The sequence below is a fragment of the Neolamprologus multifasciatus genome, chromosome 6 (genome assembly GCF_963576455.1).
Source record: "Neolamprologus multifasciatus chromosome 6, fNeoMul1.2, whole genome shotgun sequence".
Classification (NCBI taxonomy): domain Eukaryota; kingdom Metazoa; phylum Chordata; class Actinopteri; order Cichliformes; family Cichlidae; genus Neolamprologus; species Neolamprologus multifasciatus.
In genome coordinates this window covers 12,071,475-12,089,113 of record NC_140444.1, presented here as the reverse complement: position 1 = coordinate 12,089,113, position 17,639 = coordinate 12,071,475, and the positions used below count along the sequence as shown (strand labels likewise).

The window sequence follows — 17,639 nt, the reverse complement described above, 5'->3', positions numbered from 1 at the left end:
GGCTAAACAGGTAAAAGACTGGATTTAGAGAACAATATGATCAGACCCTTGACAGTTAAGGGGAACTACAACTAGTCACGGTCATCTGTATTTTTTAAAACAGTTTTTGTAAAGTTACCCAATGAAAAATTTCCCTTTTGGCAGATGTCTAAACTGTATTATATTATTTTAACTTGCCAAGGTGGGAAAATCCTTTTTTTTTTTGTATCAGTGTTGCAGCCACGGCAGCTTGATTGTGAGCAGGCAAAAGGGCAAAACCTTGAAACTAAATCACCCAAACTGAGCTCATGTATGATTAACACCGTAAGTTGCCAGCTATGCTGTCTTCTCCTCTTCTTCTTCTTCTTCTTCTACTACTACTATTTCACCCCATTAGTGATTGCCAAATCTCACTGTATTCCCACATCCACAAGTCTTCTCTGTGGTCTTCCTTTTTTCCTGCTTCCTGGCAGCTCTATATTCAACATCGTTTGTCCAATATATCCACTATCCCTCCTCTGCACATATTCAAAACATCTCCGCCTTTCCTCTTTAATTGTGCCTTCAAACCATTAAACTTGAACTGTCTCCCTGATGTACTCATTTTTAATCTTGTCCATTCTGGTCACTCCCAATGAAAATATTAGCAAGTTCAGCTCTGGAAGCTCCATCGACTTCCTGTCTCTCAACCATGCATCACAGCAGGTCTCACTACTATCTTGTAAACCTTCCTTGTCACTCTTGCTGCTATCCTTCTCTCACAAATCACCCCTGATATTCATCTCCACACATTCCTGCCTGTAATCACCTCTCTTGTGCATTGTCCGTTACTTTGGATGTTTGACCCAAGGTATTTAAACTCATGTATGTTCACCTTTCCAACTATCTCCCTTTATATTCCTTTCAAATGACTTTCATGCCTCTTCTCTCCAGACCATACCTCCACCTCTCCAGGCTCCCTTTCACTTACTCCCTACTCCAGATCACAATGTTGCAAAAATCACAGTCCACAGAGCCTTCATCAGTCAACCTGTCCATCACCATCACAAACAGGAAGTGACTCAGAGCAGATCCCTGATGTAATCCACTCCCACTTTGACCCCATCTATCACTCCAACCACACACCTCACTGCTCTTTCTTGGCATGAAGCCATACTGTTACTGTTACTCATCAGCTTTATCCCTCTGTAGCTTCTATAGCTCTGCACATCACCCTTAATCATGTAGCCATGCCACCTCATCAATATATTTATTAATCTTCAGGCACTGGCTAAGCTAACTTTAAACCTAACCCTAACCAAATGTATTCATTGACATATACATATATACATACATACACATAAATGGAAGACTGACCTTCCCATTTAAGTGTTATGCAGCCGCCCCAACTTACTGCTGGGCTTCACTGTCACCAAATCATTTAGGGTGGATTAGGAGTAATGTAGCAATGAGAGGCGAGGATACACAGTCAAGGATAAGTCAGGCAGGGAGTTTGGATCCCTGCAGACTTCCTCCAAAAGCCGTCACCTCACCAGAGGCTCCAAACTGCGACATGTCACACCACATGACACAGAGACAAAGACGTGAAAGAGCAAGAGGAACAAATCATGAGGAACATATCGTGATGGGGGGAAAAGAACGAGGTGATTACAAAAGAAATATATAGTGAGGTGCAAAAAGAAGTTACACAATTGTAACGACAGCTTGACAAAAATACTCCCACCTAACCTTGAGTGTTCAACAAGGGCAGCCTGTCTGTGTGACATTGTGAAGGAGTCAGCGCAGTGTGTGTGTGTGTGCGTGTCACCCACATGTGTCAGTGGTAGTTAGCGATGTGGAAACGTGTGCCTGTGTGTGGGGCACAGCAGTGGAAATGACACATCACTCCATCAGCAAAGTGCTACTTTGCAACAATCACCATTAAAGAGATGATGCTCAGCAAAATAGAGACGGTAGAGGAGAGTTAAGAGGAGGACGGGGACCAGCAGATAAAGACTTTCCTACTGACCCACAACAGGAGGAGCTTTGTCATTGCTGTCCATCTACCACGCTGTGAGACACAAATAAAGGTACTGAGTGGCAGCTGTTGTACATATAATGCACAAGCCTCTGCTGCTCATTTACATTTCTCTGCATTAGTAGTGCAGACCAGACACAAGTCTTACAGAAAGAAACACTGACAAAGATGACGGATAGCTGACGTGAATAGAAGCAACACTGCACTGAGGACAAATGCTCATAAGGCAAATACTGAACCTGGATCTTCTTTTAAAGCTGCAAATTGCTATTTTTCACCTCGTGTCCACTCCACCACATAATGTGTCCATTATGTTCCCTGTGATAATTGACATTTCATCTATCTTTAATGTTTGTTTGTTTGGTTTTTTTTTTTTTTTTCATTTTCGTTGACAGGTGTTGGTAGAAAGAAAATAGCTTGTGCATAAAACTGCTCATAACATGATTTCTGGAAAGAGACATTACATTTTTTTCTGTTTTTAATTTTCTATTTATTTATTTTTTTGGAGTTTTGAGCACCACAAGGCAGGTGTCATTTGGTTTCATTACATTTAAGATGTGAAGGTTCTCAGTCATCCAGGTCATTGTCTAAGGAGTTTGGGGAAAAAACCATCTGGACTTCTTTACATTTATTGAACTTAAAGAAGATGAAGCAGACATATCTTTGCCCAGCATCTTCAAAATGATACAACTCATGAGGTGTATGATTAGCATCTAACAAAAAAGGGGGGGGGAAAGCCATTTTGTTATGGAGTTGCCACTTGCTTCACCCTATTACACACAAGTTATCCTTCGGCACTGGCTGACTTACTGGCTACTGTAATCTGGTTGCAATGAGGGAAAAATCTAATTTTAGAGATCTACAAAGTCCCAGTTAGGAGGTCAGATTGATAATGGTAGCTTAGATTGCTATTTAGCCACTGTAGGTTTGCATCTTGTGATAACCTTTCTGTTTTGTGAGGTTTTTTTCTTCCACTTTTCATTTCTTTAGTTGTCATTGAATCCATTCATACCTTTGCTTCTTCCCCGCTTTAGATTAGGCAAAAGCAGGACATGGTTAGGCTCAGGAGAAGACACCACAAAACTAACCACACACACTGAAAAAATCAAAAGTCAGGAGTGAGAGCCCCATCTCACTAATGTTACAGTCAGGTGCATTAAAAGCTGCCTTTTGTTTAAATGAAGCTGCTCTGTCAATCACAGAAAGCAGCAATAACTGCATTGAGAGCAAGAACAGGCTGGCAATGCACACGAAAAACAATAATGATAGACAAATAGCGCAACAGAGAGACAGAGAGATAATATAAATATTTAATTCTGGAACAAAGTGTGCACATCATATCATAAAACAGATTTAACAACAGTTCTTAACATGAACACGCTGACATGATATTGGTGTCAGTTTAGAAAATGCTTTGTTCCACAGGAAACTGAACAAATCAGTTTTGGACTTCTACTTTGTGATGCAGCGAGTGATAGGTGCATATTTACATTTCTGCATTGCCTTCTGTTTTTTACAGCACAGCAGGTTTGAAAGTGCTGACAGGAAAATTCCCCAAAACGTCCTTTCCATCCACTTTTTTCCCTCTAAACTGCTCTATGAAAACGAAGACAGCAACCAGAAATAAAACACCGTCTCGCACATCTGAAAGCATGCAAGGCATCTTCTGCTTCCTGTGCTGAAATGCAAGCGAAGGCCATTCTCAATTAAAATTTCAGCAGACACAAAGAGCCATAGAAGCATTCACATACAAGTCTGGCTGGTAATAAAAGAGACTTTATGCCAGAAAGTGATGCATGATCATTTCTTCTGTGTTATTAAATCGATGACTGATCTGATTATGTCCACCAGCCACGATCCCACTTTAACGAGGTTTTCACTGGTGAGACGGAAGCAGCTGTCATTTCTCGTTTTGATTTCTGTTGGCAAGGCCTGATGGTTTCTGTACCTGCTGAATTGCTAAAAAAAAAAAGAAGAAGAAGTAGCTTCAGTGCAGTGTTTCTCATGTTTGGCTGTTAGTGAGACAGAATCAGGTTAGAGGTAACAAAGCACCTCTGGAGCTTCTGCGGTCGCAATAAAAGAGAATTCCCATTTGCAGTTTCTTCACTGAAGGTGCAAATAAACCTTAAATGGAAGTAAATTTCCTTCAAGAAGAAACTGCCTTACAGACAGGTCACATCTTCTCAGGCATTTCCATCTGTTAAGCATAAAGTTTATTTATCTTTAAGTCTCTGAGTTATTTAGTTGCTCCACCCCTGCTCTGAAACTTTTTTTTCCTCACATTTATTACCTCCACTCTATGAGGCTATGTGATCCGTTTGGTTTGTCCGGTTGTTAGCAAACAAAAAAGTTCATAAGTTATGGGTTTTCATCGTTTTCTTTACCAGAGCTAGCAATTAGCCTAGCTTCCAAGCAGACGAGTCATTCTTTTTTAAGAGTAGATCCAGATCTGTGTTGACATGTGGCATTTTAAAAAATTGCAGGAGATAAACGGTGCTGAAAATTTAACTTGGTTCACAGGATTCACAGCCTTTCTTGACTCCTGTTCAGCCACGGTTCAGAAATCTATCCACTCTCCCTCAGTGTGTCAAAGCTTCTTTTCATCCCACAGATTCATCTACCTGATCAACAAGCTCTTAGCGAGATTCTCTGTGACACCTTTTGAAGATTTCATTTGTCTGGCTGACTCACAGGTCACAACGCACACATTTTCCATTCAGGCTTTTCACAGTACTTTGGCTGAGGACCGAAAAGACTGGACTACGTGAAGTGAGGGAAGGACCTACGTGCCTGCTGGGTCTCCTAATCCCGATGGCATGAATAAACCCACAGCAGAGACACAGAGAGAGTGAGAGAGAAAGGGGCTTGTCGTGATTGGGTGCCCTGAAGCCTGGTCGGGGCATGACGTCGACCTGCCTCGAAACCAGTCCTTCTCCCTGCAACTACAATTTCCCTCGCTGTCTGTCAAACGGATGTCACAGACACTCTGCTGCACACACACACACACACATCTGTCTCCTTATTATAGCGCACCTCAGGTCTTGACTGCATGCCTCAGAGACATGATGCATAATTTGTTTTGCTATCAGCCCCCTGCTGCCTCATCCATCAGCTGTGAAAGACATTTGTGGGGAATTGCGTTCCTCCTCTGATAAGGCTGCTGTGATGTCAGAAGCCCAAGCGCTGTGGGGATGATGACTCATGCTCATCACCGGAGGAACCCCTCCACAACCCCACCCCCAACATATTTCCACACACTCAGCCCCGATGGCCTTCTTGCTTTTACCTCCTCATAATCCCCCATGGACTCCCACTGGTGCTCTCTCAGTGCAGTAATTGGTTGCCTGGGTTTGCTTCCCAGCAATGGAAGAGGGGGTGAGGGGGTGGGGGGTGGGGGGGGTGAAGAACAACTACAATATGGAAATGAGGTCCAGAGTATGAGTCATGAGGGGAGTGAAAGTAGAGCAGAGCCCCTCCTTTGATATTCCTCACTACAACCCTTCTCTCTTATGTCTTGCCACAAAATTTAAGGACCTCTGGTGGTACGGGAGTAAGATGTGACCTTGACTGAAGTGCAAGCCACTTGGAAATAAAATCACGGCTTCCAAAAGTCACACTTTTATTTTATTTTTTTAATTCACAAGCGTATGGTTCACACGTTAGACAAACTGGCGTTAATGGCTGAAAATAAGATTCCAGCATCTGTCTCTGGGATATTTGCTTTAAACTCTTTAAACTCAGTTTCAGCTACAGAACGACAGAAAACTGTCGGCACCAGCGGCTCTTTTACGTGGTGAATCAGGTATAATCAGTCTCTGGCCAATCATCCAGCGCTACTACGTCAGATGATGAAATGCACCATCTAGATTCAAGTGCAGCACATAACGACTAAGTCGTGATATCCTTCATCACTGCTGAACCCTCATCTTAGTGGAAAGTCAGCTTTTTGATATTCGTTCAATGGCGGGCTGAGAACTACTGAGTTCTAATTCTTGATTCACAATTGCTTTGTCTTTTTAAGTAAAGTTTAGTTTTTGATTGTCAGCTTAGAGGACTGAACTGTTTTTAAAGTGTTTTTTACAAGCAGCCACTAAACATAAAAAAAATATGACTGTTAATAGGACCGTATCATGTTCGCAAAGGTGTCACTTTGCTTTTGATGAACAAAAATTATGGTGAAAATTGTGTAGGATGAAATTGTTTCAGTTTTAATATGAAGTAGACTGATTTTCTGGTTTTCTGAGGAAGAAGTTCAATTCAGAAATGCTCTAATCTGTGATTTTTACTGCAGATCAGACCGGAAAACACAACACACTGCCCTATCATACACAGTAAAAGAAAATCTTTGTAGCCCTCGTCTCACATACAGGCTCAAAGTGTTTATTCGTGAAATATCTAATACTTGAGTGCAGCCCAGTGGTTCAAAAGAGGAAAATCGGGGTGTTGGTTCAGTACTGTAGGCTCACTGCAGGCTCTCTCTGTGTCCTGTTTTTAGTTTAGATTCAAAAGAAAGTTCAACTCTAAAGCCTGAAATGCCAAATTTGTAACAAGTAAGAACGTTGCCTTTAGATACACAAGGATTAAATGACATTACAAACATCACTGTCATAGGTAGGTCAAGGTCAAGGTCAAATGTATTCATATAGCACATTTCCAGACAGACCATGCTGCACAAAGTGCTTAACAATAAGAAAACACCATTAAAATAGAAACTATGTATATTAAAAAAAAGTACAACAATAAAAATAAAAGGACAATAAGAGCACAAGAGACAATAGTTAAGTAAAGGTGACCTTTAACCTTGGTGGATGGTATTTGAGAAGCTGAGAAAGTTAAGAACATTTGCAAAAGCCTCACTAATATTCTAATAATGACAACTAATGACTTAGTAGGTAAAGGTTATTAAAAATTGGCTATTTTATTAACCTAAAAGCAAGGGTAAATGCACGGTGGTGCAAAAAAAAAAAGAACCAAGGCTTATTTCACTGAAGTCACAGGCAGGAAATCAAACAGAGAGCAGCAGAGGCAGATTCAGGCCATACCAGGGTCCAGAGAAATAACAAAAGCCAGAAAGTAGCATAACAGGATATAAAATATATTTGATACACTTATTTGTTAAAAGAAGGGACAATGCACATTTATTAACACACATATTAAATCAACTGCAGCAATTTCACCCCTTCCATGTTTTTGCTTATTTTCAAGCCTCTTGTGCCACCAGGTGGTTGGTGCTATGCTAGACTTCACTGAATTCAAAATTGCTGTTTTTTTTCATGCTTCTATTTGACCATAATATAATATACAGCATCTGGGTCTTCTTTCTTCTGATTGGCTGCCCCCTTAAACAGCATCATAAATATCCAAGAGTAGAAAATAGTGCCTGAAGAGTCTGTATAGCCCAAGATTACGTCTCACTGTGATCTCTAGGCTGACTTCTTTATCACCGTAACCTCTGTAATACGTACATGAGATAAATGCTTAGATTTAGAGAATTGTGGGTTGGGTTTTTTTGTTTTTTACCTGATTTGCCCATAGTGTCTGTCGGGCATTATTATCCTATTTTTCTTTAATATGTTGTAAACATTTAAAGCAAAACACCCTGAATGAAAGCTGAAAGTCTTGACTGTGTGGTTTCAAATCCACTGTGTACGCACGTCTAATTATTTGAGAAAGAAAAGAAGTTTAAATGTAAAAAAAGTCTTAGTTAGTAGATAATACTGTTCATTGCATGTTGTATGTTTTTAGTGTACGTGCTGATATGTAATGTCATATAAATATGTAGCATTGGCGCTCTCTCACAAAATTATATTTTCAATCGGTGCGTGTAATGAAAGGATCAGAAAGCTGAACTTGAAATTTTATTTATTTTTGAGCTTTTATCCTCTAGGTGGCAGCATTTTCCACAGTATGATGCTGATAAGCCTGTGAAGGTTCTCAGTCATCCAGGTCATCGTAGTCAAAGGAGCTTGCATCCGAGAGGCTTCTCGGATGAGAGGTGAAACGTCTTCAAGTAACTTAAAGAAGTCCAGACGCTTTTCTTTGCAAGCTCCTTTGACGATGCTGATAAGCGCTCCCTCTTAGATACCGTACTGACAACAAAATGGCTTTATCATAATGTTCCAGATTAGTTCAAAAGGAGGACAGAAAGGACGTTCTGTCTTTCAAAAGAAACATGAGTCTTCTCTTTTTTTGTAAACTCATTCTTGTGACACACGCTGTGCCCGATGAGATTTACTGCGATGCAAGACCAGCTGAAAAGCATTATATTCATTATATTTTCAACATGCATTCACAAAAGCCATTTAAAAAAAATGAGAGTAAACCTGCCAGCGAAGAGTTTGTATTTTACTACTTTGTCAAATACATATAAAGACAAGCTTGTCCTTTCATCATCAACAGTTTCCAGGTTGTTGTTTGACTTTAAAATATCTTTTATAGTTTATAACACAGTCATCGCTGCCGATGGGAGTAAACGCTGATGTGGAGTTCTAATCAAAACCCAGATTATCTGTAGCTACAGAGATTTTCTCATGAGAACGTCTCCTTATCACACTTACACAGTGCTTTTGTACATCTTGGGAAGTCGTGCTTCGGAATAGTTTCTTACAGGCTCTAATCTCCTAAGAATAATAACACATGCAGCAGATGTTAGTGCAGTGTGTTACAGATGGGGGGGCATAATCTATTTCACCCTGCCAGAGTCCTGTGAAACCATGGACATCACGTCACAGATTTATAACACATGTATGCTGCTGGCTCTACAGTTTAGAAAAACACGGCCCCTAAAAGAGATGCTGAGCAGCATCACTGAACTGGATCACTTTCTGACAGTTATTGTTAAAAATAACTTTGCATGATGAGAGTTCAGTAGTGTCGCACATTTCAAGACATCCAGTTTGACGTGGTTTATAAAAGGCTTTATGAAGGATGTATATAAACAGAAGCAGTCAAGTTACAAATTAGACTATTTATCAAGGAAAATAATTAACCTGAAGGTGGGAAATTTCAGGGGGGGGGGGGGGGGGGGCTTTGATTTTGATTTGGATGATTATGAGACAACATAATCTAGTTCGGCTTAACAGAAGTGCTCAGGGTTCAGCTGGTCTCAAAGCAGATGAATGAGCTGTGTCAGTTTCGACTTGTGACTCATTAAACTGTAGACTAATCTTCTTGCAACCTTTTCCCAAAGGATTCCTGTTTGCCTGTCAGCTATAAACAGTTCGAGCAGAGTTATCATTGCTTCTTATGATGTTTGATTAATATTTAAATTAATGGAAGAGAGATAAAATTAGAGAAATCTAAAAGAAATGCTTTTAAGCAGAAGACCTTTTCGTTTTTATGAGCTGCTACAATCATCTTCTGACTCCTGTGATTCATCGAGCCACCCAATAAAGGGCTTCAGACATTTATGTTCTTAGTCACATCTAAGAGACATTCTTTCATTATGAAAATGACACATCAATTGTGGAAAAAAATTGCTGCTTTGTCAAGATTTGTGCACATTTGGTAAATGGGAATCATGTGATTAACAGGTGACTTGTATTTAACTTGGCGTAAGCCATTTGCTTTACAGTACATTCAGCAGTGACACACTTCACAGTATTAAAAGCTCGGTTCAGTCCTTCAGGTTTGAAAATCTTGGTGTTTTTATTTTAAGTATTGCATCATCAACTTACACAGCTAGAATCATCATCAGAGTGCATGTTTTACAAAGGATGGCCACAGGTTCAGAACAACAGGAGGGCTCCCTACTGCACTTGGGACTGCTTGTTTGGTTGGGCTAACTTGACTTCGTGGACCCGTTTGCTCAAATCAACCCCCTGAGAGACTGACACCAGAGTGGAGTGGGGTTTTACAAAGGACACTGCAACTTCCACTTCACGGGGCTGGTGCACTTCTGGCCAAGCTGTCCCCTAACCACCACTGAAACCTTAAACACAGAGGTAAAAATACAACTTTGTGATGAGGATATGCTAATGAATTTTGCAGCATGGCCAGAAATGTTTTGTCAGACCTCTCAATCAGCTGATCCAGGACTATTCTGCACTGGACTGAACATCTTTTGTTTTTGCATCTTACACTGGAGAGCTTGTCTTTTTTTCTTTTTAATGACAAACAGCCTTCAGAAGTGTGATATTTACTGAGTATCAAAGTGGCAAACAGCCTACTGACATCTGTGCAGACTAGTCATGGACTAGGTGCCTTTCTAAAGCTCAGCTTTAGTAAGAACACAGAGATCACACACACACATACACCCATGCACACACACATAGTAGACTCACATGAGTGAAGAAGACCTGGCCTCAGTAAAACCAGTTCTTTTAGTGTTGTTTTTGTTTTTAACCCGTCCTGGAATCATCTCGCATCTGAGCATTTTACCTCGTGGGACAAAATGACACACATTTTGTGATAAACACTCAGTTTGTCCCATCATAGTAAAACACAACATTGTGTACTGTGTGCGCAGGTTAAAACACTGCAAAGAACTGATCGAGGTCTGAACAAGAAGAGAAATTTGTTTGTCGCAAAACACTGAGACCTTTGTCGTGTCAGCAGTGCAGTTTCATAAAACCAACATAAGAAGAAAGCAGAAACAAAGATCAGATAAAGGTAATAACTTAAAACGGGGCAGAATAAATGTAAACTGTCCTCCACAGAGAGAGAGAAAGAGATAAAGAGAGAGGACACTGAGGTGTTCTGAGGTGGTTTTGGCTTTTTTTTTTTTTAAATATCTGAGCACCAAAAGTGGTGACTTTCTGATTTAGTGCCAAGTCCAACAACCTCAACAGAGCTCCGCAAAGAGCTTACATGTCGAACTCTACACCGTAACGATGTCCATCAGAGAAACCGAAGGTTTTGTTCTTTTGTGTTTTTATTTCTTTAAATCCTCAGTCGGAGGAGTTGTAAATGTAAGACACATTTTGTCAACTAAAACAAGTCTAATAGAGACTACAATCCTCCTAATAGAGGAAAGCGGAGTTTTAGACCCCTTTTATTTCGTAGCAGCCGGCTCAATATTTGCCAGTAAAGTCTTGGCTATGGGTGAGTCTTGTGCAGAATTAGCTCCCCTCAGCACAGACCCGGAAACAAAGTCGAGAGCATTTCACCTTGCGACAGCAGAATGGGTATAAAGGTTCAGCCTGTGCTGCTGTTTCAGGTCTGTGATGCTCCTCACAGGCCTGGTGTGTGGCTGGGGAGTCAGCCCTGAACAAGGCTGGTGACTCTAAACAGGCGAGGCTCAGCACTAGGAGCAGCTTAGGGCCAATTACATTTCAAGTGTCCATTGAATAAAACAGCAAAAAAATGAAAACAAAAAAATGGCTACATTTTCTTAACCCCTCTCCCACCCTCCCTGCAAAAAATAGAAAGAAAAAAAACCCTTAACAATAATCCATAAAATATACATTTTTTTTTTAAAATAAGGAGTGAGGAATAAACATCAAAGAGAAGAGTAAAATAAGACAGAAACAAAATAAGTTAACCTTCTCCCCACTGCGTGTTCTTTGAGGGATTGCAGAATAAATATTCATCATATTCTGAGTTTTTTTTTCTCTCACACACAAAATAATGGTTGGCAGCGCAACACGACAGTGGTAAAGAAAAACAAAGCGAACTGCAGCCGAAGTGCAATTCTTAATGCCGGTGGAGTAGGGATGGAGTACATTGACATCATACAACCCGTTTTCTTTTTCCAACACTTCAAACTTTCCCTCCACAGATCACCTGACCACCATTGGAATGCCATATAATATTTTTTTTTCTTTTTACTTAAACCGCCATTCACAAACAAGAGAATAAAAACTGTCTAATTGATTAAAAAAACAACAACAACAACCCAGTGACAAACAAAGTCTGCATTTTCCAACAAATGCCATTTTAGATCGCTGTTTACAACTGGATGGAAAGTCGTTCTACTGTTTCTATCGAGGTTATTGTTCCTTTTACCTCCTCGGGGAGGGAAGCGGGGACAGAGAGGGTAACGTTTGAACGTTTCCATCAGCAAATTTTATCGGAGAATAATAAAAATTGTTCCAAACTTTCAATTTAAAAATGCACAATAAACACAGGTCAAACAGCAACAGAGGCAATAGTTCTATCTGTAAGCACTACTTTTTTTGAACTCATTTTTAAAGTTTTATTTATTAAGCTATCTGTATGTACAACAAAAAAAAAATGTGGACGGTCACATGAGTCTTGAGGGAGAAAAAAGAAAAGAAAAAAAAACGGGAAGGAGTTCAAACTGACGAAACAAAAAACTACACGAGTTATTGCTTGTTACTGCTGGAGAGGAGTTGGACATCTGTTCCAAAGCTTGTAGTTTGGATTTTTTTTCCCTTGTTGCTGTTGTTTTTGTGTGTGTGTGTTTCTTCCTTCTTGGTTTGTGCCATTTCTATGGACAGCTCTAAAGTAGATAAGTGCAGGATAGTAGCTGCTTGTCAAGGGGAAAGAAACCAAAACAAAACACACACACGCACACACGCACACACACACACACACACACACACACACACACATAAAGTTACAATTTCCACTCTTTGAAAATGCACTGAGCACCCACATCCGACAGGAATGTTTTCTTATTTTTTCCCCTCCATTTTTGTGGCTTGTTTTCCTCCGTGTGTGGTCGGAAACAATCACGACAGATGCGCTTTGTTCGCTTTAAAAGCATAGTGGTGGATCTGATCTGCTTCCCCCATTGGTTGGTTGGTGGGTTTCTTTCTCAATAGCACCAATTCAAGGGTCAGAGCTTCTGTGGTGTAGAGCGCAGGTAATATGAAAAGAAAAGAAAAACCTCGATAAGACGAGGACGAAATTCAGGGCTGCGGGGACGAGCTGTGTAGATATGGCGAAGTTCAGCCTCAATGTCCAGATTTAGCCAGGCCCAACACCAGAATAATAAGACATAGGCAAACACCCACATTAGACAGAACCAAACAGACAATTATATTAATTAAAGAGCATTTTAGTCAAATTTGGGGCTGTGTAATTTTAAACAAATTTGGGGATTTTAAAGGTGTGTGGAAATAGCAGATAAAAATCAACAGTTAATTTTATGCTGTGGCTTCAAACTTCAAGATGATGTCTACGTCTCTGCTCCTCCTTTTAAAATAAGATTTGAACCAATTGGCAGTCTGTGTCTGGGTCTCTGGTGTCAGTGTTGGTCGGAGCGGTTCAAAGTTCAGAGGCGAGAAAGAGCTCTCACTGGAACGCCTCCGAAAGTGGGTTGAGCAGCGTGGAGGGGAAGGGTGGGGCAAAAAAAAAAAAAAAGGAAAGGCTGGGAGCAAAGGGGGAACACTATTAGCTGGGTGCGTGCCAGTCATCGGAGATGAGACTGGATGTGTGTGTTTCATAGGCATGGCTGGATGGATATAACAGATGGGAGGGCAGGCGAGTTTGGCAGGAATGTGGTGGTGGTCACGTCGGTGGGGCGGGGCTCTAGGAGGAGAAGGCAAGTTTGACGCTGCAGGAGGAGTAGCCCTCGTCACTGGCCATGCTCTGGAGGCTGCTGTGGTCGTCCAGGTCGCTGGTGCTGGCTGTGCTCACACTGTCCAGCTCTCCATGGGAGAACTCCGTGCTTTCCACGTCCACCTCAATCTCCTCTGTAGGATGGAAAAATGATGAAAGGGGAGAAGAACAGATCGATTTAACATATTTCCACTTTTATTGAGGATTATTAAGAAAACTATTCTCTGCTGATACTTTATTTCTGGATATTTTAAGAAACTTCCTACATTTTATATTGTTTGCTATGTTGTTTTCTCCTTTGGATAACAGCAGTCCTAGAAATGTATTTGTTTTGGGGTTTTTTAAAGATGCAATATCTTAGAGAAAAGCCTTACTTATACAGCAACATGCTGTACTGTATGATGACACAGTATCTTACACAGTATCTGGCTTGTGCCACAGCACTTTATGAAAACAAAAATACGGAATATGAAAAGAAAGGAGATTGTAGTCAGTTTCATTTTCAGTGGTTAAAATTGTCATCTCACAACCAGGGTGACACAGTACACACTAATGATGGCTTTAATGCCTCTCTGTTAGGTTAGAGTCATTTTAACATAAAATACAAAGGAAAACATGTCCCTCATACTTGACATCATTACAAACAAACAGACACCATGTTGGTTTTGCTTCAGTTCAGGAAACATTTTGCATTTTAAATCTGATCTCCTTCATCAGCACCTCGACATGCAGTCTCAGAGGAGCTCTGACCAACCCAACCTCAGTGCTACAAAATTAGACCGACAGCAGCTGGAGGCTCTAGATGTTTTCACACATGCACTGCAGTCATGACAGAGGTGCATGTGAGAGCACAAATGTCCAGTGTACTCATAGTAGAAATGAGCAGTTTTTTAACCTGCTGGCCCCCTATTGTAAAGTCCTTGTAATGGCAGATAGCGGAGCGCAGCTAATACCCTTGTGAATTTATCCCTAACAAACGGGCGTCACGCATGGTGCACATTTTATCCAGGCTCCTTTGCTTAAACCACAGAGTAGGTTCTGCTGCGTGCTACATGTAAAGAAAAAAAAATTCTCCTGAAATTGTACCAAGTCCATGTGTGAAAACACGTTTTGATGGCCGTGTAGCTGCTTAATTAAAAATCATGCCTGCCACCTTACATACCTTGATCAGAGTCAGAGCGGTCGGAGCAGAGGGTGGAGCCCACACTGTCCATGCGTATCCTCTCTCCCTCCCCTGGGCTGTTCTGGGCTGCAGCACCACTGCCTCCACTCAGCAACTCCAGCTGACGCTGAAGGTGCCTCTGCTCGCGCTCCAGAGACTCCAGCTGGTACTGGCTCTTCCTGTCCGCCTCTTCAAGTTTCTGGTCAGGTGAAAGAGAAGAGGAGACAAAAAAAAGGTCATACCGGTAACTGTGGGTACCAAAACCTATAGACAGGGCATTAGTTGTCTTCACCAAAAGACATTATAGACATTGTGTTGTGCTAAATAATCATATTCATGACTTGTAGGGGTCATTGGTTATAAAGAAAAAACTTTACTGTCTATGACGGGGAGGAAGAAAGACATTCAGCTGCTTTGCAAAAGAAACTCGATCCTTGTTAATACTTTCTGAAGTCTTACTAGCTTGTAAATGAATTCATTGCTTTTCAAGGCTTGCCTGGAGAACGCACAGGAGGGTTAAGTGTGTAAGCAAGAGGAAAGCCTCATAAAAATAATGTTGAGAAAAGAGGTTAGACAAATGAATAGCCAGCAAAGAAACAGGCCTTTTTCATACATTCATGTGAGAACACAAATGTCTGAATCAACGGGCTCAGACTGAACAGACTTTACTCCGCCAGCTCCCCACAAACTCTGTGGTGTCAGATTGAGCCCATGTGAGAACAGAAAAGGTAATTGTCCGGAGAATTCACAGCCATCGAGCCTCCCTAAAAGGGTGTGAAACTACAAACACATGGACAATGCCCCAGAAGCTCTTTAGTATTCAGCAAATTAAACAAGTTTGTCCCCTCGGATTTTCCTGCTGTCAGCGACGACACCCCTAAATGATTTTCCTCACCTGTCTTGTTTACACCGTGTCGGCTTGTTTACGCCTTGCACCATTATGATACAAATGGAGGCCGTGGCAGGGCCCGATACAGCCACATTGTGATGTAACCTTGCAGCCTTATGTCATGGGTGCCAACATTAATGAGCGTGACTCCCAGCGACAGACCAAAACAATAGGCCATCAATAAGCGATGAAGAGACTCGATTTGACAGCAGCAGCAGAAGTGCGAGCGGCAGAGCTGGCGGAGGCCCACCTCGACAACAATATCGCCTTTGTACATGTCCTGTCTGTTACGTGAGTGCATGCTATGCCTCGCTTTCCCCTTACAGACTGCTCACTCTCAGGCAGTCACATGCCTGCTTTGAAAGTGGATAACAAAGTGTGAAGTGTTACACTGCGTGCACAATTACTGTGGATTCATTTTATCATAAAGGTAAACCCGAGTTTGGTCTTTCCAAGCAAAATATTTTTTCATGTGTAACGAATGACATGACACACCATGTCCTAATACTTTCACCTTTCAAATTATTCAGTGATCTATCTAACAACCCTTCATTTGATTAACTGGCACAGAGCTTTGTTTTTTTTTGGGGGGGGGGGGGGGGGGGGGGGGAGGGGAAGAGGTTCTCCAGTCCACAAGTTCTGAACAGAATTTTACATCAGGTGAATTCAGGTGGTCATTTTCTGAGGCCCTTTGCAGGTGAAAGTGTGTGATGGTGCATTTTCCTTCATGATCATGGCATTCTTCAAACATGCAGACGTCTTTCTGAGCCAATGCTTGAAGAAAATATGTTCCAGAAAATAGCAGGGGGTTAATTTTAAGTGCATCTCCAAATGGAAAAAGGTCCTTTCTGGCACCTGCTTTGAATACCTTTTTCCCACTGATCTGTAATTGAGTGCCCAGTCTAGAACCAGTTACACCACATGAAGCCTGATGTTGAACCCAGGACAACATCAAATTACTGGGGCCAAATACTTAACGGACTGACCGGACAACACTATCTAACATCTCTTCAGAAATCTGTCTAAATGGGGGCTGGTTCTCAGAGGACACCAACAGGACTGGCTCTGCATGAGCACTGATGCTCATTAACCTTTGAAAAATCTCTCTTCGCTTATTTTTAACCCAATCATGAGGCACCAACTTGTGAGTCTTTGGTAATTTGCACCCTTTCTTTTGCTCATTTTTTTTCAGACCAAATGAATAATAAAGTTTTCATAGTCAGCTGGTAACCACTCAGTTTAAAAACCTTCAGAAAGGCATCTTTAATACTGAAGAAATGAAGTTGCCTAATATTTATGTACCGTCAAGTACACCACCACTAGTATTTTAATGATAGTCTTATTTCTAATACCACCACTTTTATGACTTAAAGCTTGCAGTTTCTTTGTTCTGTTTATCAAAGAAAAAAACCCCAAAAAACAGGACCAGCTTTAGCTAAGAGCTGGGTAATCATATGTACCTTTATGTGTGCTTTGGCTTTGTTGAGCAGGCCCAAGGTAGTGTGACGGCTGCAGTCAGGTCCTAGGGGTATGAGGGCCTTCAACCGCTCCAGACACAGCCGCAGGTGAGCTCGTCTACAAAGGAAAAAGTAACAAAGAGGAAACAAAAGCATAATTAGATAAATAAAAAAGGAACAATAGGGCAGGGCGGCTGTGTGTATAGCAAAACATGAAATACGGTGTGGTAGTATGTCTTGTTCAATAGCCACAGGCAAGTTCATGCAAATTGGGGGAGTTCTTTAAACAAAGCATTGAATGTGTAGCCCATTGTAACTATGTATCAAAGGTCTAAAGGCTCTTAGAGGATCAGTGCACCCTAACAAATAAAATATGGCATCTCTCTTTACTTGAGATGTCAAGCTCTTTAAACTAGTCTCCTTTTACATTCAATAAGAGCAACCAAAAACGGACTTTCGTCTGTAACACCCTTGCTTCAGTAGCTAGATGTAGGCAGTATTCTGTTGTCTTTGGGGTGCTGGCCTCCACCCGTGACAGATTTGGCTTGAGTCTTGATCATCTCAAAATTATGGGTCAACAGCGAGGAGGTTTATCATCTGCATGTATTTAATATATCTAGGTATGGATACTTGTCTCGCCTACATTGCAATAAGTTTCATCTGGCGATA

At 41.2% G+C, this 17,639-nt stretch overlaps 1 protein-coding gene and 1 long non-coding RNA gene across 3 annotated transcripts in view; both read right to left on the bottom strand.

Moving 5' to 3' along the window:
• Positions 1–3,734: 3,734 nt before the first annotated feature.
• LOC146516548 (uncharacterized) lies at positions 3,735–7,912 on the bottom strand. Its single transcript, XR_014874354.1, has 2 exons — positions 4,618–7,912; positions 3,735–3,955 (listed from the first exon to the last, which is right to left on the bottom strand). It is a non-coding gene; the product is annotated as an uncharacterized LOC146516548 (long non-coding RNA).
• A 1,706-nt stretch (positions 7,913–9,618) lies between these two features.
• The window catches only part of mxi1 (max interactor 1, dimerization protein), a 31,349-nt gene continuing 23,328 nt past the window's right edge, over positions 9,619–17,639 (bottom strand). For both annotated transcript variants that reach the window (XM_085163552.1, XM_085163553.1), the window contains exons 4-6: positions 16,974–17,088; positions 14,625–14,823; positions 9,619–13,596 (exon numbers count right to left, since the gene is read on the bottom strand). In XM_085163552.1, coding sequence (XP_085019678.1) covers positions 13,433–13,596; positions 14,625–14,823; positions 16,974–17,088 — 478 coding nt within the window. In that variant the 3' untranslated portion in view covers positions 9,619–13,432. The remainder of the gene's footprint in view (positions 13,597–14,624; positions 14,824–16,973; positions 17,089–17,639) is intronic.